Below are 22,380 nucleotides of genomic sequence, written 5' to 3'. Positions count from 1 at the left end.
GGTGGCACAGTGGTTGAGAGTCCACCTGCCGATGCAGGGGACATGGGTTCTTGCCCCAGTCCGGGAAGATACCACATGCCGCGGAGTGGCTGGGCCCATGAGCCATGGCCGCCGAGCCTGCACGTCCGGAGCCTGTGCTCCACAACGGGAGAGGCCACAACAGTGAGAGGCCCGCGTAACACAAAAAAAAAAAAAAAAAAAAAAAAAAGGATCATACACCACGATCAAGTGGGGTTTATCCAAGGAATGCAAGGATTCTTCAATATATGCAAGTCAATCAATGTGATACACCATATTAACAAACTGAAAAATAAAAACCATATGATTATCTCAATAGATGAAGAAAAAGCTTTCGACAACATTCAACACCCATTTAAGATAAAAACTCTCCAGAAAGTAGGCATAGAGGGAAACTTCCTCAACATAATAAAGGCCATATATGACAAACCCACAGCCAATATCGTTCTCAATGGTGAAAAACTGAAACCATTTCCTCTAAGATCAGGAACAAGACAAGGCTGCCCACTCTCACTACTATTCAAGATAGTTTTCGAAATTTTAGCCACAGCAATCAGAGAAGAAAAAGAAATAAAAGGAATCCAAATCAGAAATGAAGAAGTAAAGCTGTCACTGTTTGCAGATGACATGATACTATACATAGAGAATCCTAAAGATGCTACCAGAAAACTACTAGAGCTAATCAATGAAATTGGTAGAGTAGCAGGATACAAAATTAATGCACAGAAATCTCTTGCATTCCTATACACTAATGAAAAATCTGAAAGAGAAATTAAGGAAACACTCCCATTTACCACTGCAACAAAAAGAATAAAATACCAAGGAATATACCTACCTAAGGAGACAAAAGACCTGTATGCAGAAAACTATTAAGACACTGATGAAAGAAATTAAAGATGATACAAACAGATGGAGAGATACACCATGTTCCTGGATTAGAAGAATCAACATTGTGAAAATGACTATACTACCCAAAGCAATATACAGATTCAGTGCAATTCCTATGAAACTATCAATGGCATTTTTCACAGAACTAGAACAAAAAATTTCACAATTTGTATGGAAACACCAAAGACCCTGAATAGCCAAAGCAATCTTGAGAAAGAAAAAAGGAGCTGGAGGAATCAGGTTCCCTGACTTTAGACTATACTACAAAGCAACAGTAATCAAGACTGTATGGTACTGGCACAAAAACAGAAATACAGATCAATGGAACAGGATAGAAAGCCCAGAGATAAACCCACGCACATATGGTCACCTTATCTTTGACAAAGGAGGCAAGAATGTACAATAGAGAAAAGACAACCTCTTCAATAAGTGGTGCTGGGAAAACTGGACAGCTACATGTAAAAGAATAAAATCAGAACACTTCCTAACACCATACACAAAAATAAACTCAAAATGCATTAAAGACCTAAATGTAAGGCCAGACACTATCAAACCCTTAGAGGAAAACATGGGCAGAACAACTCTATGACATAAATCACAGCAAGATCCTTTTGGACCCACCTCCTAGAGAAATGGAAATAAAAACAAGAATAAACAAATGGGACCTAATGAAACTTAAAAGCTTTTGCACAGCAAAGGAAACCATATACAAGATGAAAAAACAACCCTCAGGAGAAAATATCTGCAAATGAAACAACTGACAAAGGATTAATCTCCAAAATATACAAGCAGCTTATGCAGCTCAATAGCAAAAAAACAAACAACCCAACCCAAAAATGGGCAGAAGAGCTAAATAGACATTTCTCCAAAGAAGATATACAGACTGCCAACAAATACATGAAAGGATGCTCAACATCACTAATCATTAGATAAATGCAAATCAAAACTACAATGAGGTGTCACCTCACACTGGTCAGAATGGCCATCATCAAAAAATCTATAAACAATAAATGCTGGAGAGGGTGTGGAGAAAAGGGAACCCTCCCGCACTGTTGGTGGGAATGTAAACTGATACAGCCACTATGGGGGATAGTATGGAGGTTCCTTAAAAAAGTACAAATAGAACTACCATATGACCCAGCAATCCCACTACTGGGCATATACCCTGAGAAAACCATGATTCAAAAAGAGTCATGTACCACAATGTTCACTGCAGCTCTATTTACAATAGCCAGGACATGGAAGCAACCTAAGTGTCCATCAACAGATGAATAGATAAAGAAGATGTGGCACATATATACAATGGAATATTACTCAGCCATAAAAAGTAACAAAATTGTTATTTGTAGTGAGGTGGATGGACCTAGAGTCTCTCATACAGAGGGAAGTCAGTCAGAAACAGAGAAACAAATACCATATGCTAACACATATATATGGAACCTAAAAAAAAAAAAGTTTCTGAAGAACCTAGGGGCAGGACAGGAATAAAGATGCAAACAGAGAATGGACTTGAGGACACAGGGAGGGGGTAGGGTAAGCTGGGACAATGTGAGAGAGTGGTTTTGACATATATACACTACCAAATGTAAAACAGATAGCTAGTGGGATGCAGCCGCATAGCACAGGGAGATCAACTCGGTGCTTTGTGACCACCTAGAGGGGTGGGATAGGGAGGGTGGGAGGGAGAGGCAAGAGGGAGGGGATATGGGCATTTATGCATACATATAGCCAATTCACTTTCTTGTACAGTAGAAACTAACTAACACAACATTGTAAAGCAATTATACTTCAATAAAGATGTTAAAAAAAAAAGATTTTGGGGGCTGTTGGAATGGATAAATTTATTTTGTATGTGAGAGGACATGAATTTTGGGAGCCAGGGGTAGAATGCTATAGATTAAATGCTTGTGTCCCCCCAAAATTCATATGTTGAAATCCTAATCCTCAATGTGATGGTATTAGGAAGTGGGGGTCTTTGGCAGGTTATTAGGTTCATGAAGGTGGGGCCATCATAAATGGGATTAGTGCCCTTATAAATGAGACCCCAGAATGCTCTCCAGCCCCTTCCAACATATAAGGACATAAAGAGAAGGTGGAAGCTATGAACAAGTAACAGGGCCCTCACCAGAACCTCATGCTGGTGCCTTGATCTTGGACTTTCCAGCCCACAGAACTGTGAGAAATCAATTTCTGTTGTTTATAAGCTACCCAGTCTGTGGTATTTTGTTACAGCAGCCTGAATGTACTAAGACAGACAGGGATAAACATGTGGGTAAAAGGGTTAGGTAAGCTACTAAGCAACACACTAATGTAATGTATTATGTAATCATAATTTCTGCCCTTTAGCTCCCTTTCTACCTTTTAAACTGTCTCCTAAACTGCAGGTTTAAAAATTTATAGTGTCAGGATATAGTTCCTAGAATGTGAAAATCACTGTGCTCTACAGATCTAAAGGAGAATGAGGTTTGTTACTCATTTAAGCACTCCAGGTTGCAAGTGATAAGGCAGGATTTGGAACCCTGAAGTCCTTAATGGGATTTGTGGGTGTTGAGGCCATAGTTCCTTGGACAAGCTGCTTCTCCTCTGTGAGACCCAGTTTCCTGGTTATTAACCATTTTCCCCATAATCTATGCTTGGCCTCTTTGCTGAGAGAGGCCATGTTTAGAAGTAGGATTGGGTGGAGGATGGAGGCTGTGAATGGAACCACACTGTAAAGCAAGACCCAACTGTTCACCAGAGGCTCCAGGAGAGGACTTTTTTGTTTTATGTCCTCATGGAATGTTGTCCAAATCCTGAGAAGTTGTCAAAGAGAGGCAAACCATCCTAGGGCAGTAGACAGTACATACTTATTCTTTTCATAGAAAAAGAGGAGGCTCTTTCCACAAGGCCAGTGCCTTGATCTTCAACTTCCCAGACTCCAGAAGAGTGAGAAATAAATGTTTGTTTAACCATCCAGCCATGTTAGTTTGTTATAGCAGCACGAACTGACTACAACAATTTATTTCCATTCTGTGAACCACCAAGGGCTCTCCACCCCACCCCCAAGATGAGCAACTACATGGGACCTGGGTGATGAAGTGTTAAGGGCAAGACAGCACAGATGGCATTCAGGATTGGCCCGGAATACTGATAGCCCACAGGAAAGAAAACTATTACAAAGGGAACTTTGGGGGAGGCTCTTACAAGAACAGAACATGATGCACGTAAGTAGTGACTATGTCAGTGATGGTAACTGCTGGCACAGGCAGGCATGAGGAAATGTCAGCTAGAGAAAGTAAGTTAGACCTGGGTCACACACGTGCCTTGGATGTGGACAAAGTCACCTGGCCAGGGAGAAGGCAAGTAAGGTAGAACTCAGGATGAGTACAAGACTCCAGACCCTGCATCCTTCCCTGGGAGCCTTCAGGAAAGCTGGTGTTGGGCCTGCTCTAAGAGAGGAGAGGGCAGTCGTACCAACCACAGCACCTACTCAGGAAAATGAGGAAGCAGTGCCCACAGTCCTCATTTGAGAAGGACAGAGCTGGTCCTGGGCAGAGACTATCTCTGGGCACAGCGGTAGGTTTGAGGGTCTTACCCAGGGAGGTTACAAGTGCCAAATTCTCCAGTATCACATCTTGACATACAGACATCTGTGAGGCTTGTCAAGGAGATTCCATTCCTCCAAAGAGAATTACATGGCCACATCCTCAAAGGTCACATTGCCCTGCTAAGATGACGACAGAAGAACCAAAAGCAGCCCACTTCTGAGTCACAGTCCCTTCCCCCACACATCTATTCCAGGCCCACCCTCCTCCCAAGCTCCTTAGCTCAGCGTTTTGAGAAACTAGGCCTTGGCACCACTTGCCATTGTGTCTTCATGTGCCCATTAATCACTGGGTCAAGGAGGCAGGTGGACAAACATACAGTTGACCCTTGAACAACACAGGTTTGAACTGCAAGAGTCCACTCATACTTGGATTTTTTTCAATAAATAAATATTACAGTACTCATGATCTGTGTATAGGCAGGATGAATCAGCAGTTGTGGAACTACAGATACAGAGGGCCTAACTGTACACCTTTATGCAGATTGTCGAGTGTGCAGAGCGTTGGTGCTCCTAACCCCTTGTTGTTGAAGGTCAACAATACCTAAGCCATGGGCCTGGCACAGAGGATCCAGCGGCTCATATTACCCTGGTATTACCGAAGTCTCAATACCAGATCCTGGAACTATCAGGTACACTCCCTAAGTTCACACCACTCTTTAGAATGCACATCCCTCACATCCCTAGATTCCACAGCCACATGCCCATGGCCACCACCACCTTAGGGCCCACACCACAGGCATGTCCTTGGTCTCCCCACATTACTCGTGTCTTAATCAACACCTCTTCACCCCACTGTTGAGGGTGGAATTCCCAGTGTATAGTTATGGAGACAGCCAAACATGTGACATTTGACACTGAACATATGAGATAGACAGCAGTTTATAAATCACATATACTCACAGCCTGAGAGAGGAGGACACACCACACTACACAGGGCCATATGGAAGTTGTACTCCAGAAGAGAGGCTGTACACCGGGGGCTGTGGGACATAAGCTTTGTAGTATCAAGAGGGAGAAGTGTTCCTTGGTTCCCATGGGAGGATGTGATTGGCTTTGTGCAAAATTCCATGGATTGGTAGGAACTGAAACCTGCTACAAAGGGATGAACAGGAACTGTTCTGGTCTCCTTGCTAAAAAGGGGGTATCTGGTAGGAGCGGAGTGGGGAGGGCAACTTGCACTGAGGACATTTGAGCCATCCCAGTTTCTACCACCCATGCTAAGGCTACCCATAACGGGCCTAGGCTGCAATTTGGCAGATGACATACAGATTATGCTTGACGTAGTTAAACACAATCCAGTATGATGCCAGACATCCCATGGCTTCCACTAGCAGTCACAGCCCCAAAACTTTCTATGAAGATCTCCCTGCCTGGCTCAGTTCCTTGCCTCTGACTTAGTCACACAGAACCACACGTGTATTTCAGACACACATGGCTCTCCTCCACTTGTGTGCTTCACTTGCTGCCCCCTACCACTCACAACCTTCCTCTGTCCACATACCCCTTGTTCAAAGAACAGCCCACAGGTGGCCTACGCCAGGCCTAGTGACTCTCACAGATGACTACATTTGCTCTTGACCTTATCCTCCAGGCTGAATGAAAAACAAGCTCCATGGGCTTCCCTGGTGGCACAGTGGTTAAGAATCCGCCTGCCAAAGCAGGGGACACGGGTTCGATCCTTGGTCCAGGAAGATCCCACATGTCGCGGAGCAACTAAGCCCGTGCACCACAACCACTGAGCCTGCGCTCTAGACCCCGCGGGCCACAACTACTGAAGCCCGCGAGCAACAACTACTGAAGCCCGCGTGCCTAGAGCCCGTGCTCCGCAACAAGAGAAGCCACCGCAATGAGAAGCCCGCGCCCTGCAACGAACAGTAGCCCCCGCTCACGCCCTGCTCGCCACAACTAGAGAAAGCCTGCGCGCAGCAACAAAGACCCTACTCAGCCAATAAATAAATAAATAAATAAATAAATATTTTTTTTTAAAGAGAGGAACAAGCTCCACCAAAGTCCTCACAAAATCCTGGTGTGTACAGAGAGTGGTAAATAAGCACCAGTTCTGGCTTGAGTATCATCTCACTTCAATTGCTACTATGACTCTGCAGCCATCTCATGTCCAGTCTTTTCTTGGGAGCCTTGGCCACCTGCCAGACAATACTGTCTCTGAGAGCCTCCCCAATTCCTTTTCCACCACCCCAGGTGGGACTCAAGGACTGGGGAAATAGCACTTAAGTGTCTCAAGACACCACAATCCAGAGAACATGTGATACAGTGTTAGGCCCAGCGAGGGAACGGGACACCTTCCACTTGACTGTGTTGGTTCCATAAGCAGCCATGGAAATGTGGAACAAGTGATGAGTCTATGGAGGGGTTTGATGGGCTCAGGCTTCCATGTACCCTTGCCTGGCCCTGAAGTCTGGGATAGCTACTTAATCTCTGAGCCTCAGTGATCAGTTCGCCTTTTACAAGGTGTCCCTGTGCCTGTCACCCTCCCCCACTTGCCACCACACTGTCAGAAACAGGGCCCCACCAGAAACCTAGCAGGACCCTGAGGGGCTCCTGGGTACGGAAGCCTTTCTGTGTCTTGCGTTTCTTGTTTGTAGGTCAAGGGATACGCATAACAATATCCTTGAGCTCTACTGCAGAACTAAAACCCCCAACAAATAGAGATGCTAACTACTTGATGAAGCATTCTTCAGAGAAGATCAGGAGACCACCTGAGGCCAGATTAAAGGAATGCAAACCCTGCTCACACCCTGATCCTTATCAACAACCGCGTTCTTCAACTGTTGCTATAAAACTCCTCACCAAACTCCCCCGGGGTTGGGACAAGAGGTTTTCGGGGCACGAGCCCACTGTGTCCCCCGTTGCCTGGCAAAGCAATAAAACTATTATTTTCTGCTTCACCGAAAACTGTCTCCGAGATTCGATTCGGCACCTGTGCACAGAGGCCAAGCTTTTGGCATCACACCCACGGCCGCCTCACCATCCTGGACACCGGGTCCTGGGCGGCTGGGAGCACGAGAGCAGGCGCCCCACACTGGGGGCTTTAGTGTCTGCTGGGGTGAGGGCGGTGAGGGCCCGGAGGACAGGCATCTACCTGAGGCGGGTCCGTTCAGCACCGCCGCTGCCACTGGGGTCTGTGGGCAGAGCGGGACCCGGATCGGCAGTCCCTCTCCCAGGCCTGGCGCGGGGCATCGGGGCGGCGTCGCCGAGCCTCAGACCTGCTTTTGTCCTGGGGGAACAAAGCCTCTTCTCGGATCTTGTTGGCCGTAACGTCGGTCCAGACCCAGCAGTCCGGAGCCAGAACTGACTCAGAGCAGTTAAAATGGCCGCCACGGGAAGGAAAGCGGAAGTCCCCCCTTATGAATTGCACCTGATACGGAAACGCATCTTTTATGAGACTTTGATTGGCTGAGTGGCGCTGCCGCCCGTCGTGGAGCGTTCTGGGTAATGTAGTTCCCTCAGAGCCACAGGCCGCGTGTGAGGATTCTCCCTGCAGACCTCTAGTAAAGAAGGCAGAAAAAAAAAAAAGGCAGAGCTTCGCTGCCGGGGGCGAGGGGGAAATGGTGCGTCTGGGTTCCCGGGCATTGGAGGGACTTCGCTCCTTCTTGAAAAGGCCATACTCAGATTTCTGGGGAGCCCTTTCTGCAACTGATCGCGCAGGTGTTTGGAAACGTATTAGTTTGGACTCCCGGGAAGCTCAAGCGTGCTCTCAGAGGCTAAACAAATTCTTTCAGACGCCCCTAAAGGCTACACCTGTCATTCCACAGAGTCACAAAAGTTGTGTCCCCGGGTATAGGAAGCTCATAAAAATTATCGTATGCAATTCAAGCGTCAAAATTACAAAAATTCAACCATGTTTAGGAATTCAAGAAATTATCTTTAACAATCATACGGCAATGATCATAGATAGACAAAAATAAATTAACTATGTACGTTTGAAGTAATTGCTTGAAACAAATTGAGATATAAATCTACAGTAAAAAACAAACACAAGGGGGCTTCCCTGGTGGCGCTGTGGTTGAGAGTCCTCCTGCCGATGCAGGACACACGGGTTCGTGCCCTGGTCCGGGAAGATCCCACATGCCGCGGAGCGGCTGGGCCCGTGAGCCATGGCCGCTGAGCCTGCACGTCTGGAGCCTGTGCTCTGCAACAGGAGAGGCCACAGCAGTGAGAGGCCGGCGTACCGCATAAAAAAAACAAAACAAACAAACAAACAAAAAACCACACAGGGACTTCCCTGGTGCCGCAGCGGTTAAGAATCCACCTGCCAATGCAGGGGAGATGGGTTCGAGCCCTGGTCCGCGAATGCCACGGAGCAATTAAGCCCGTGCGCCACGACTACTGAGCCTGCGTGCCACAACTACTGAAGCCCGCGCACCTAGAGCCCATGCTCCGCAACAAGAGAAGCCACCTCAATGAGAAGCCTGCGCACCGCAACCAGGAGTAGCCCCCGCCCCGCACCGGGCTTCCCTGGTGGCGCTGTGGTTGAGAGTCCGCTTGCCAATGCGGGGGACACGGGTTTGTGCCCCGGTCCGGGAAGATCCCACATGCCGTGGAGCGGCTGGGCCCGTGAGCCATGGCCGTTGGGCCTGTGATCCGCAGCGGGAGAGGCCACGGCAGTGAGAGGCCCACATACCGCAAAAAAAAAAAAAAAGAGTAGCCCCCGCTCGCCGCAGCTAGAGAAAGCTTGTGCAGCAACGAAGACCCAATGCAGCCAAAAATTAATTAATTAATTAAAATAAATAAATAAATATGGTCTGGGGACTTCCCTGGCAGTCCACTGGTTAAGACTCCACGCTTCCAATGCAGGGAGTGCGGGTTCGATCCCTGGTTAGGGAACTAAGATTCCACATGCCGAGTGGCGTGGCCAAATAAATAAGGTCTGCAGCATTGAAGTACACAAATGGTAAAATATGAATTTAGACCTCCTCTTCAAACTATACACAAATATTAGTTGCCGGTAAGGGCACTGGTAGATTCCAAACCTTGGGGCAGCTGCAGGGAGATTGCAGTCCTGCAGTGCCGGGCAACAAAAAGACTAAGGCAATACAATGTTTAATGCCCTGAGAAAAATCAGAGCAAGGGTGGGGAGTGAGACTATTAGGGAAATTAAGACATTTAAATGCAGCATAGGGACTTCCCTGGTGGCGCAGGGATTGGGAGTCCACCTGCCAATGCAGGGGACACGGGTCCGGGAGGATCCCACATGCCTCAGAGCAGCTGAGCCCAAGCGCCACAGCTACTCAGCCTGTGCTCTGGAGCCCGTGAGCCACAGCTGCTGGGCCCATGTGCCAGGAGCCCGTGCTCCGCAGCAGGGAGAGGCCACCGCAGTGAAAGGCCCAGGCTAGCCTCAACTGGAGAGAGCCCGCACGCAGCAGCAAAGACCCAATGCAGCCAAAAATTAATTAATTTTAAAAAAAGACTAAAAGGCTTTCAATCCTACTTTTAAAAAATAAAAATAAATGCAGCATACTGTATATGGTAGAACTGGTGAAACACACACACACACACACACACACACACACACACACACACACACATACACACCATGGAAGATGCATGTCTGGTAAAAAACTGAGAAAGCCTGAAGCCTTCACACTGGGTTGATTAGTAGAGGTCTTTCCCTGCACGGAACCAGTCCCTAAAGACTTGGACAGGTGGCTTAATGTAACAATTAAGAGAGCGACAATCCCATCACTTTTGCGTAATCACAAGAGTGACATCCCTCATATTCAAAGACCCACACTCAAGAGAAGGGAACTACACAGCTGTGTACACCAGAGGGCAGGCGTCTTGGGGCCATCTTAGAATTCTGCCTGCCTCAGTGATTCTTGCTAAGACACATCTGCCTGAGAAGATTCATGTTCTTCTCATGTACTTGATACTTGATAAAAAGCAGTCCAGGGATTTCCCTGGCGGTCCAGTGGTTAGGATTGAGCACTTTTGCTGCGGTAGCCCAGGTTCAATCCCTGGTCGGCAAACTAAGGTCCTGCAAGGTGTGGCCAAAAAAGAAAAGAAAGAAAGAAAAAGAGTGTATATATATATATGTATAACTCAGTCACTTTGCTGTACAGCAGGAATTAAAACAATGTTGTAAATCAAATATAACACCTGTCTCTTGAGTACTGGTCTTCTGAGTGGTGAGCAGCTGAACTTGGGTTTGGTACCAGCCTCCTCAAGTTACACTAATCTTCTTTTCAACATTTTCATTGCCCCCAGGAGAATCTTCCTACCCACCAGCCATCTTTCCCTTTTCTCCCCTCCTCCGGCACCTAGAACCACTTATCTACTTTGACCCTCTATGGATTTGCCTATTCTCGATTTTTTTTTTTTTTTTTTTTTCTGGTACACGGGCCTCTCACTGTTGCGGCCTCTCCCGTTGCAGAGCACAGGCTCCGGACGCACAGGCCCAGCGGCCATGGCTCACGGGCCCAGCTGCTCCGCGGCATGTGGGATCTTCCCAGACCGGGGCACGAACCCGCATCCCCTGCATCGGCAGGCGGACTCTCAACCACTGCGCTACCAGGGAAGCCCTATTCTAGATATTTTGTATAAATGGAATCATACGATGTGTGGACCTTTTGTGTCTAACCGCTTTTACTTAGCATAATGTTTGCAAGGATCACCTATGTTGTACCATGTGTCAGTACTTCTTTTTCTTGCTTAATAACATCCCACTCTATGGAGAGACCACATCTTGTTAATTTGTTTATCAGTTGATGGACATATGCGGTGTTTCCACCTTTTTGCTCTTATGAATAATGTTGCTATGAACGTCTGTGTGAGGGTTTCTCTTGTGTGCAGGTACATATATTTTCAATTGTTTTGGATATATACCCAGGAGTGGAATTGCTGGGTCAGGCAGTGACTCTATGCTTACCTTTTCGAGGAACCATCAGACTGTTTTCCACACCAACAGCACCACTCAGATTAAATCCTGCCCCTTTTGTGTTTCCACAGCTCTCGGTGACTCCCAGTTTATAGCACTCAGTACATCTGGCAATGCTTTATAGCTCTTTGCCTGCAGACCTATTTCCTGCACCAGATCCCAGATCCCTAAAAACAAAGGTTACTGTCTGCTGTCATATTCATTTTGACATTCTCAGTCTTGTTATACATAAAATGGAAGCGAGCTACTGGAATTAACAGATAATGTCACTGGGGAAGCTTTGATTCATGGAAGTGGTTTCCTCACATGGTCTGAGAGACTTACCCGAAGAAACTGCTGGTTAGGAGAAAAGAAAATCCTGACAATTTCTCTTTCACACTTACGAAGTTGGATTTTTTTCTTTTCCAATTAAGTTGTATTTATTCATAAACTCTAAGAACTAGGAAGCAAGATTGCTAGATCATATGAATTTATTTCCTGTTTTTACGTCTGGTGTTCTTCCTTTAGAGTGCTCTTGCACAAGGTTCTCCAGGAGCAAGTCATGCTCACATTCTGTCATCTGTCACTGTTTCCTCCACACTGGCTGGCATGTCCTGCCTCTCTTTCATTTCTTTTCACAGAAGCCCCGGATTTGCGGTATGTATAGCATCCTTTATTTCCACTTCCTTTACCAACTTTTGCTGTGTGTTCAATCTCTTCTTTTCCATATGTTTTCTTCTTTTTGATCTAATGACTAAAATGTAGACATAACATTATTTAGCTACTAATAAATCAGGAAGTAGAGACAAAAGAAGGGAGGAAATATATGGAAAAATAAAGGAACAAACAATGGAATTTTCAGGCTTTCATGAATGTTATTTGTCTGATAAGGATGGTGAAAATTGCATTTCGAAATGATTTCCCACTTTCTGTATTCAAGCTTTATAAATATCCAGTTTTAAAAATTTATAATATTGTAAATCAACTATACTTCAATTTTTAAACATTTAGAAAAGTTATAATTCAATGCAATGAAAAGACATTAAAAATATTTTCTAAGAGTACAAGGGCGGTCTCCCTCAGTAAGCATCAATTATCTCTTCTACTCTTGGCCTCTCAGCCTCTCTCTGACTGTCTCTGGGGTGCTTAGAGAGCAGATCCATGCAGCGGATGCTTAATAGTATTGAATCAGACACTGCAATCTACATCGTTTTGCTCTAGAATTTTTTAAAGCAAGTACTGAAGAATCTCAGAACTTCTACAAAATCAGGTTTCTTTGAGCATGTATGTTATGCTCTCCTCACAAGGATGTGCAGGGGTAGTGGGCAATTCTCACTGGGGCGTCTCTGACCTGGGGGTAGTAACCTCTGTTTCGTGGGCCTGCATCCCATTTCCACATCAGACTGAGGCAGACAGCGCGGGAGGGCATCTGCCTGTCTGTGGTCAAAACTCGGCAACAACACGACATTGATACGTATGTTTAAGGGAAATGTTGCGTCCAGGACAAGTCTTGTTTCCTTAACTCTCTTTTCAGTCCTTGGAATTGCCTTGCAAAAGGAATCAAACAGCCACACAGCTGTTTGCCCCTCTGTGTAACTTGATGCGAATGGTTCCTTCCTGCAAGTGTGGCTGTAAATATTCATTAGCTTTGCCTTTGAAGACCCAACCACCACGGTCAGCTCAGCTTCCCTTGGATTTGTTTTTCCGGTTCGCGGGCCGCTCACTGCTGTGGCCCCTCCCGTTGCGGAGCACAGGCTCCGGACGCGCAGGCCCAGCGGCCATGGCTCACGGGCCCAGCCGCTCCGCGGCATGTGGGATCTTCCCGGACCGGGGCACGAACCCGCGTCCCCTGCATCGGCAGGCGGACTCCCAACCACTGCGCCACCAGGGAAGCCCTCCCTTGGATTTTGGATCTGACAGGATCCAAAAGCTGGTTGACCCTCTACCTGAATGAATGAACTTCTCCAGCTCCTTCTCCCTCTCTGGAAGGAGGCGCGTGGACTCGTCCTCAGAGCCCTCCTCTTCCTCTCCTAATAATGGTATCTTGACATTTTCATAGAGTGACGCAAGTTGTTGTTTTTCCTCAGCCTGTACCATTCGACTGGAGGACAAAATAGATAAATTTAAAAGCACAATTTTCCCACTAAATCATCCTGTCTTAATCTCGTGACTTTCTGACTGAAAAGGGGTCACTAGTACATGGGGGAGGAGGCAGAAATAGACTTAAACCCAAATAATTATAGAACTATAATTAATTACAGAAATATAATTAGAATTATAGAATTCTATAGTTCTATAGAATTATAGAACTCAGATTGGGGCTGACACGCAGAAAAGGGGCGAGTGATTTGGAGCCAGGTGACGGGAATGGGGCACTCGGGCTGGGCACAAACCTCCGTGATCAAGTTCAATAACATCTTAATGCAATGTTTTACACAAGAAAAATGAATGCCAACAAATCCATGAGGAACACAATGTCAACATTTTAAATAAAGGTAGCATAGGTACCGCCGATTTTTCCTTTCGCTTCGTCTCCAATATGCTTTGGCCTGAACACCATCACTGATCCTGTATGTAGAATGTTGCTATTTTGTTCATCATGGACTTTTGAGGGCATTTAGACTTAAACATATTGCCATAAATCACTATTTTTCTCGACTACTGCACCCCCTTAAACTGTGCACCCGAGGTGAGTGCCGCACTCGCCCCACCCTAGGCCCAAGCTTGGAAGTGGATCGTTGAACAGACATTCCTGTGTGACGTGAAGGGTAACAGAGTTCTAGTTGTTCCTGACATACTTACCTTCTCACTTGTGTTGGACTCATGTAATAACACATCAGTGTAGGGTTAGCTTATTTGTGTTCTAAGGGTCTGTGATGGAGGAAGGGATGTAGGGGGGACATTCCAGAATCATGCTCTGTAGCAGGAAGCAATGTCCTGATTGTAAACACTGTTACAGATAATCAGGAAGCTGGGACAGGACCAGATTTTGGGTGAGGAGAGTGAGGTGCTCGCTTTAGGTGAACACCTTAAGGGGGTGCCAAAAAACTCAGTAATAGGGATAATTATTTTGACTTAATATTGTAAAAAATTGAAATGAGGGGATTCCCTGGCGGTCCAGTGGTTAGAACTCGGTGCTTCCACTGCCTAGGGCCCAGGTTCAATCCCTGGTCGGGGAACTAAGATCCTGCAAACCTCATGGTATGGCAAAAAAAAATAAAAGAAATGAATGGGAAAAATCCATGATAAACAAAATATCAAAATTTTAAAGACAGGATCCATCAGTGCTGTGATGAACCATATGGGAGACTGAGTCAAAAGGGAAAATGTGAGTCCCTACGTACATGTTTTTATGTATTATTTTACGGTTCTTCTTTTCCAAAACATTAAAGTAGTTGAAATATATTTTAAAAATTGAAAAATGCTGTGTCAAAACTCACAGCATTATTTTAAGTTTAAATACTTTATCTTTACCAGAAACAAAATTTATTATAACTTTACTTTCCTGGTTTAAGTGAAATCAAACTCACCAATATATTTTCAAAAATCTACTTTTGGAAAAAATTAACCATTAAAAATTATGTAAAAACATGTACTTTGGGGCACATATTTTTCCTTTTGCCTCAGGTTCTAAAATGTCACTAGGGGGTAACACAAATGTAAAAGCTGTAAATGTTGACATTAGCTCAGTAATTTAATTGGGCACTGAAATTCCAGGAGGATACGTTGTAGTGAGTTACTTTAGCAATCTTCATATGTTAACATCTTTGTCTAGACTAATGAAATAAACTGAAATTCCAGTTACCTAAATTGAGTCATAGATAACCCAGAACCAAACATACTGGGGACACTCTCTCCTTAGCAAAATTTCTTCTATTTTACCTTTAATTTTGCCTTCATTTGACATACTCCAAGTGGTCCTAAAATGGCTACCTTAAAAAATATCCCATACATGGCAATACATTTCCCATGTACACACTTAATTCTGATAGAGTAAATAATTTAGTACTTCCTCAAGCTATTTCTGATGGGATATAATGGAGTCCTGGAACTAAATCCTAGAATAGGAATCAATGTGTTGGTCCTGATCAGAGTAGCATGATGTCACAGTGTGGCTCGCTTTCGTCTGACACTAATTTCAAAATGATCACATAACCTGAGCTTGACCACAAGCTTTATTTGTGTGAACAAGATGAAGTGTCTTCCCTAAACGCTACTATTACCCCTACTATTATTGCATTGATAATAAGTTTCTAGTGAAAGAGAGAGTGGTCACTCTTTTCTGCTTTGCACTATTAAGATTCCCTCCAAAGTATCAAGTTCACTCTAGAAAGCCACATTTTGGGAGGATGACAGCATCTCTGACTGTGGCTTTCAAACATTTTTGATCATGATCCACAGTAAGAGATAAGATTTACCTCACAATCTTCAGTCTGAAAAGGTTGAAAATCAGCATTTACTTTTTGTTGTTGTTGTCGTTGACTGCATTGGTTCTTCGTTGCTGTGTGGGTTTTCTCTAGTTGGGGTGAGCGGGGGCTACTCTTCGTTGCGGTGCGTGGGCTTCTCATTATGGTGGCTTCTCTTGTTGCAGAGCACGGGCTCTAGTGCACAGGCTTCAGTAGTTGTGGTGCGTGGGCTCAGTAGTTGTGGCTCACTGGCTCTAGAGCGCAGGCTCAGCAGTTGTGGTGCACGGGTTTAGTTGCTCTGAGGCATGTAGGATCTTCCCAGATCAGGGCTCGAACCCATGTTCCCTGCATTGGCAGGCGGATTCTTAACTAGTGAGCCACCAGGGAAGCCCAACATTTACTTTAATACTTTCTATTCTACTAAATTGTATTCTGTCCTGTTTCTTCTTTGTTTGTTTGCTTGCCTTCTTTTAAAATTAATTTCTATTTTTACTTAAAAAATTCTTTTTATCCAGTTTCTTTTAAATTTTTTCATTTATATCATGACCCAACATGAATATAGCCCATATTCTAAAAAACACTGTCTGAAAATGTATAATGACCATAATAATTTAAGGATTATAAGAATTATCACCATCATCATCATTACTATCACAAAATAATAACCTAGATAACTTGTTATGTCTTACTTAAGGATGGTAAAAGTTATTTAGCATAGACTTACTATATCATGTAGGAAATAGTGATCCCACATATCAGGGCAATACTGAAGGCTATACACGCAATTGTAATTACTTGAACAAGAGCAGGTCTATGAGGAATCACTGCTAAAAATGGAAAAAAAAAAGTTCTCATAAAATCTCATTTTAGGTGTGACTATCAGTTAATATATTTGTTAATCATATTGTTTTGGCAGAATGGGAGAGAAAATCAGAAATAACCTTAAAAATAGTATTCTTAACTAAAAAAAAAAAAAAAAACCACAGAGGCTAGATTGTACAGCCTGTGTGAACAAATATCATTTGAATTCCCACCCAATCTCTGATTCCTTTTTCCATCTGCCTCCTGTCTTTGGTCAAAGCCCTCTCTTATGAGACTGGATCCCTGACTCAGTACAGCAGAACCGGCCATCGATGTAGCTGAAAGGAGAGTGGCCTTAGTTTTACAGCTCAAGTGTTGCCCGGATGGTCTTAGGTTGTGTAGTGCTGTTACAAAAGGAATATTGTAGGGCAATTCAGAATCTAATTCCGCAAACCTGTATTGTGGTTGGTATTTAGGCCCACTGAATGTGCTACAAAACCTTGGATGCTTTTTGTAGGCTCAGGTGTACCACTTCTCCCATTATCTGAAATAAAAATAAATAAACAGAGCTATTGTTGGTACAAACTGAACAAAAGAGCAATTGACTAAGTACATTACTCAACCACTTGTAGGGACTTCCCTGGTGGTCCAGTAGGTAAGACTCCATGCCCCCAATGCAGGGGGCCCAGGTTCAATCCCTAGTCAGGGAACTAGATCCCGAATGCTGCAGCTAAAGAGTTTGCAAGACACAGCACAGACAAAATAAATAAGTATTTTAAAAAAACAACAACAACAAAACTACCCACTTGTAAAAATCTGACAGATTGAAGTGCCTACTCCTTGTCGCAAACGTGGCCCTCCCTCACTTTGTGTCCCTTCACTGGTTCAACGACTGAGCTGAGAAATACTTTGAGATTCATACCTCCATGTGAAGTCAGCCTGACATGACAAAAAGAACCTGGACTGTAAAAATGCTTGCAGATTCAACGCTTAATTGTAGACTTCAGGTGTGGCGTACATAGATGTTCATTCTATGATTCTCTCAACTTTTCTGTGTTTTCACATTTTCTTAATGAAATATTAGGTGGGGGGGTATGGGTTACAGTCGGTTTCAATACAATGACTCCTGAAAATTGGTTGCTGGACTTGGCAATGGGAAGGTCGTTGGAGACCTAGTCAAAGGAGATGTTATCGATGTGCGTGAGTGAAACAGGTTTGAGAGAGAACAGGGGGAAAGGCATTGGAGAGAGCAAGTTTTGGAAACTTCCTGAAGAGTTTTGCTGTCATGGAGGTAGGAGAAATGGGGGCAGCTCCCAGCGGGGGCTGAGGGATCAAGAGACGAGGTTTGTTTTTTAATATGGGAAAACCGACAGCATGTTCATAGAAGAACGGGGATGATACTTTTAAATGCTGTGATGTTCCTGGAAAGGGAGAGAGAATTGCCTGGGGTGTCCCCAGTTGGCCTGAGGGGATGTTAGCTGGTGCACAGGCGAGGAGTCAGCCTTGGCCTAGACGGGAGGAAAAATGAGAAGGTACAACTGCGCTGGATCAGGGGATGCAGACACTCTGTCAAGTGCTTGTATTTTGTCGGTGATGGAGGAAACAAGGTCATCCCCTAAGAGCGAGCCTGGGGTAGATATGTTGGGAGTATTTGTGGGATGAGAAAAATAGATGAGAAAGTCACCAAGCAAAAGGGGAGGGTAAATGAAGTAAGAAAATGGAGTAGCTTTCTTTCTTTCTTTCTTTTTTTTTTTTTTGCCACGCCATGTGGCTTGTGGGATCTTAATTCCCTGACCAGGGATTGAACCCGGGCCCTGGCAGTGAAAGTGCTAAGTCCTAACCACTGGACTGCCAGGAAATTCCCTGGAGTAGCATATTTTAAATAAAATTCCCAGAAATGGAATTGCGGGGTATATTGACTCTATTTTCTTATTTTCTATATCCTTGATGGTCTACCATTTGGGGCCTTCATCCTGGGAAGGCTCCACCTCTCAGGGCTGGCTACTTCCCAGAGACAGCAAGCGACTCCCCTGTGGTGTCTTTGATATTCAAACCAACCATCAAACCCTCACACACCAGGCCAATACTCCCTCTGCCCTGAATCACCCCAGGGCCAGGTACTGGACACCTGAGAACCACTCCTATAGCCCAGAGCCCAGCAAAATTATTCAAACTATGCAACACTAAGCTTACTCCATGTACCTACCCCACCTCACCCATTCCTTCCCTCAAAACCCCCAACAGGGGCCTCCCTGGTGGCGCAGTGGTTGAGAGTCCGCCTGCCGATGCAGGGGATACGGGTTCGTGCCCCGGTCTGGGAGGATCCCATATGCCGCGGAGCGGCTGGGCCCGTGAGCCATGGCCGCTGGGCCTGCGTGTCCGGAGCCTGTGCTCCGCAACGGGAGAGGCCACAACAGTGAGAGGTCCGCATACCGCAAAAAAAAAAAAAAAAAACCAACAGAAGCTCTGGGTCATTCTCTCCCCTCTCCTCCTCCTGCCTCCTAACCCACTCTGGTCCTTCCCCACATGGCCCGGCATGCTGTGCCATGCCTTCTGTTTCTAGGATTCCGTGTGTATAAACGTCTTCCTTCATGACAATCATTTCTGTGTCTGCGTGTCTTACCATACCTGATTAAAACAAATCCCAGGGATATTTCAACACTCTGGGTCAAAAAGTGAATGCATTCTTTTTATAAGAATTGCCAATTGCGCTCTGTAGAAGTTGTACTCATTCCTAGCCTACAAACAAGATATGAGATTATCTTTCCCTACTCCTTTGCCAGGAGAGTTTGTTGTACAATTTTTTGCCTATTTTCAACATGATAGCTGAAAACTGGAATTCTAGTGTATTTTCAATGTGTATTTTTCCTATTATGAGGTAGGCATCTTTCCATATAACCAAGAGCTAAAGGTTACAGGAGAAAATGGGAGTCTTCCAGTGATCTGACTAGACAAACAATTCTGTCTCCGTCTCTGTATCAGAAGCTACACTTGGGACCCAAAGCTCAGGCGTGGCAGAGGTTTCAGCGAACCTCTATGGCCATCTCACAAGACAAGTTAGTGTCAAAGTAAGGACTATAATGTGGGCCTTCTGACACCTTGGCCCGAACTCCTTTTCTGGGCTTTGGTGCTGGGGTGGGGGGTGAACTGGGAAGTGAAATATTATAGCTGAGCTTTAGGAAGGGTAATAACGTCTTTGGGATGGATGGAGGGATGGATTAATTGTGGGTTTGGTTGGTTTTTTTTCTGTATTTCCTGATGCTTTGACCTCTGTGCTATTTTCTAATCTGCCCCAAGCAACATCATTACTAATCCAACCATGGGGCGGGGGGCCCCTTTTTCTAATTTGCACAAAGGGGCTGTACAGGTTAGTGACAAGCAGCGCGGGGTGCCCTCTGGAGCCATACAGCTCAGCAGCTTTGTGAACGTCCATGGATCCCACCCACCGTCCCAGATGCCTTGACTTACCAGTACGCCCTGGGAATGGCGTGGGTGTAGTACGTGCTGGAGCTAGACGGCCGTTGAAGGGGATCAGAAAGAAGAGCCAGGTTTAAGATGCACTTAGGAAAGTCAGGATGTAACTTGGTATTAGATGAGGGGGCCTAAAACGTAGTTTCCAAATAGCTAAGATGGTAAATGTCCTCAGTAAGTTTATTCCGATGCCTAGTATTGACAGAAATGCGCGGCTTAATTTGCAGAAGCATGGTGCTCTGCTTGCATCCAGTGTTTCCTTTGATGAATCTGGACCATTAAGAACACAATGCGTTTGGGTCCTGGTCTGCTTTTGCAGTCACGCAAGCTGGGAAACCTCCTCCCAAGCTGAGGACCTGGAGAAACTTAGCACAGAGCTGAAGAGGGCTGTGCTCTCATCAGGTCGGAAAGCCGGGGCCAGGGAGGGCCCAACAGCCACAGCCCTTCTGTCACCCAGCTTACAGAGAGTGAAGCGTGTAGGATATAATTTCCAAACAATGCTTATCTAATTTTATTATTTTATGGACCATGCTACTAACAAATATACAAGAAGAGACACATTGGGCTTCCCTGGTGGCGCAGTGGTTAAGAATCAGCCTGCCAATGCAGGGGACACAGGTTCAAGTCCTGGTCCGGGAAGATCCCATATACCGTGGAGCAACTAAGCCCATGTGCTACAGCTACTGAGCCCGCACTCTAGAGCCCACAAACCACAACTACTGAGCCCGCACTCTAGAGCCCCCGCGCCACAACTACTGAGCCCACGTGCTGCAACTACGGAAGCCCGCGTGCCTAGAGCCCGTGCTCTGCAGCAAGAGAAGCCACTGCAATGAGAAGCCCGCGCACTGCAATGAAGACCCACACAGCCAAAAATAAATAAATGTTTTTAAATCTTAAAAAAAGAGACACATTGATATAGCACATAAGAGGACCCCAGGATACAGTTCTCATTTCACTGAACGAGTACTAACAATGACTCACCTCTGTGTTTTGAGAAAGCTCCTTGAACATGAGATAATTGAAATTCCTTAGCGTACAGTGTGGGCTTTTCGGTGACATTTGTGGGTCTTTGTGACTGTATATAACCTGGAAAAGAAAACTTGTGGCAGTGAAATATAATTACTCCTTTTTACTTCCCCTAAAACAAGTGAAAACATGCTTGAAGAGACCCATTACGTGTGTTGTTTGTCCAGCTGGTTTGAACTCACCTGCATAAGGCAAGCACAAATGAAGTGGGAATTCCATTAAAAACAAAAATAAAATGGCGAAAGAACTTTGAACCTTGTCCATCATTCCAAAACTGCTAGTTTGTTATCATATGGGTGAAAGGAAGTATTTAGTTGTAGGCTAGCATCTGTCCTATATTTCTCTGAGGAACTAAGGAGCTCTTCTCACTACAGAATGTTTGGGTTCTGACTGGGAAACACCAGTGTGACGTCAGCTCACGTTGCCACATGGAATTCTTTCATGGAACCAAGTCAGCCAGTGGGGAGCCTAACAGAATGAGTGAGTGCACTGGGAGGGATGCTCACCTCTTGGGTACAGATGTGAATAAGAACAGGTCCCTGTCCTCAGAGAGCATCCAGATTAGTGCGGAGGCAGAAAGAAATCAATTATAATCCCATGTGAGGCCTTCCCTGGCAGTCCAGTGGCTAAGACTCTGTGCTTCCAGTGCAGGGGGCCCGGGTTCAATCCCTGGTGGGGGAGCTAGATCCCACATGCACGCCACAACTAAGACCCGTCACAGCTAAATAAAAAAATAAATATTTAAAAAATAATAATAATTCAATGTGACACATCATAAGAAGTCAACAGAGAAAAAAGCAGGGCTCTGTGTTCAAATGCCTGAATTCTAACCCTCATCTCTGGCTTCCTAGATGTTTGAGCTTGATCAAGTTACTTACCCCTCTGAGCTTCAGTTTCCTCATCAGAAGAATAGGACAGGAACTAATACCTACTTCACAGGGTTACAGCGATGGCTCAATAAGGGAGTCCATGCAAAGCTCAAAAAGAGTGTGAGCACTGAACGTTAGTTCTGGTTGTAAAATGGGAGAGTATAATATTTGCAATAAAGCAATTCAGTACTCCTCCAGCCTCTGGGGGTGCTGTTCAGAAACCTAGACCCAAGTGGCCATCTCCAGAAGTTTCTTTAAAGGAGATTAAATGAATCATCTGAAAATGTGGAAATGGGATAGAAAATTAGATGGCATGGAAGAAGGTTGTCCCCGGACGTGCCCTTTGCCCATCTGGTAGTTCCCACAATACAGAAAACAGGTTTTCATTCCTCCTACCAATTAGAATAAGTGAACAGACCAGAGACCTTCCGAGGCTTGTAA

General features: G+C 45.1%; 1 protein-coding gene across 1 annotated transcript; it reads right to left on the bottom strand.

The window, feature by feature from the left end:
- Positions 1 to 11,865: 11,865 nt before the first annotated feature.
- Positions 11,866 to 21,537, bottom strand: C19H19orf18 (chromosome 19 C19orf18 homolog). Its single transcript, XM_060084809.1, has 7 exons — positions 21,214 to 21,537; positions 21,026 to 21,130; positions 20,042 to 20,083; positions 17,016 to 17,117; positions 16,497 to 16,599; positions 13,313 to 13,467; positions 11,866 to 12,120 (listed from the first exon to the last, which is right to left on the bottom strand). Exons 1-7 carry the CDS (start codon positions 21,335 to 21,337, stop codon positions 12,002 to 12,004), a joined length of 750 nt encoding a protein of 249 aa, XP_059940792.1. The 5' UTR covers positions 21,338 to 21,537; the 3' UTR covers positions 11,866 to 12,001.
- Positions 21,538 to 22,380: the final 843 nt, after the last annotated feature.

Source organism: Mesoplodon densirostris, chromosome 19 (assembly GCF_025265405.1).
Source record: "Mesoplodon densirostris isolate mMesDen1 chromosome 19, mMesDen1 primary haplotype, whole genome shotgun sequence".
NCBI classification, from domain to species: Eukaryota; Metazoa; Chordata; class Mammalia; order Artiodactyla; family Ziphiidae; genus Mesoplodon; species Mesoplodon densirostris.
This window is presented reverse-complemented; position numbering and strand designations above follow the sequence as displayed.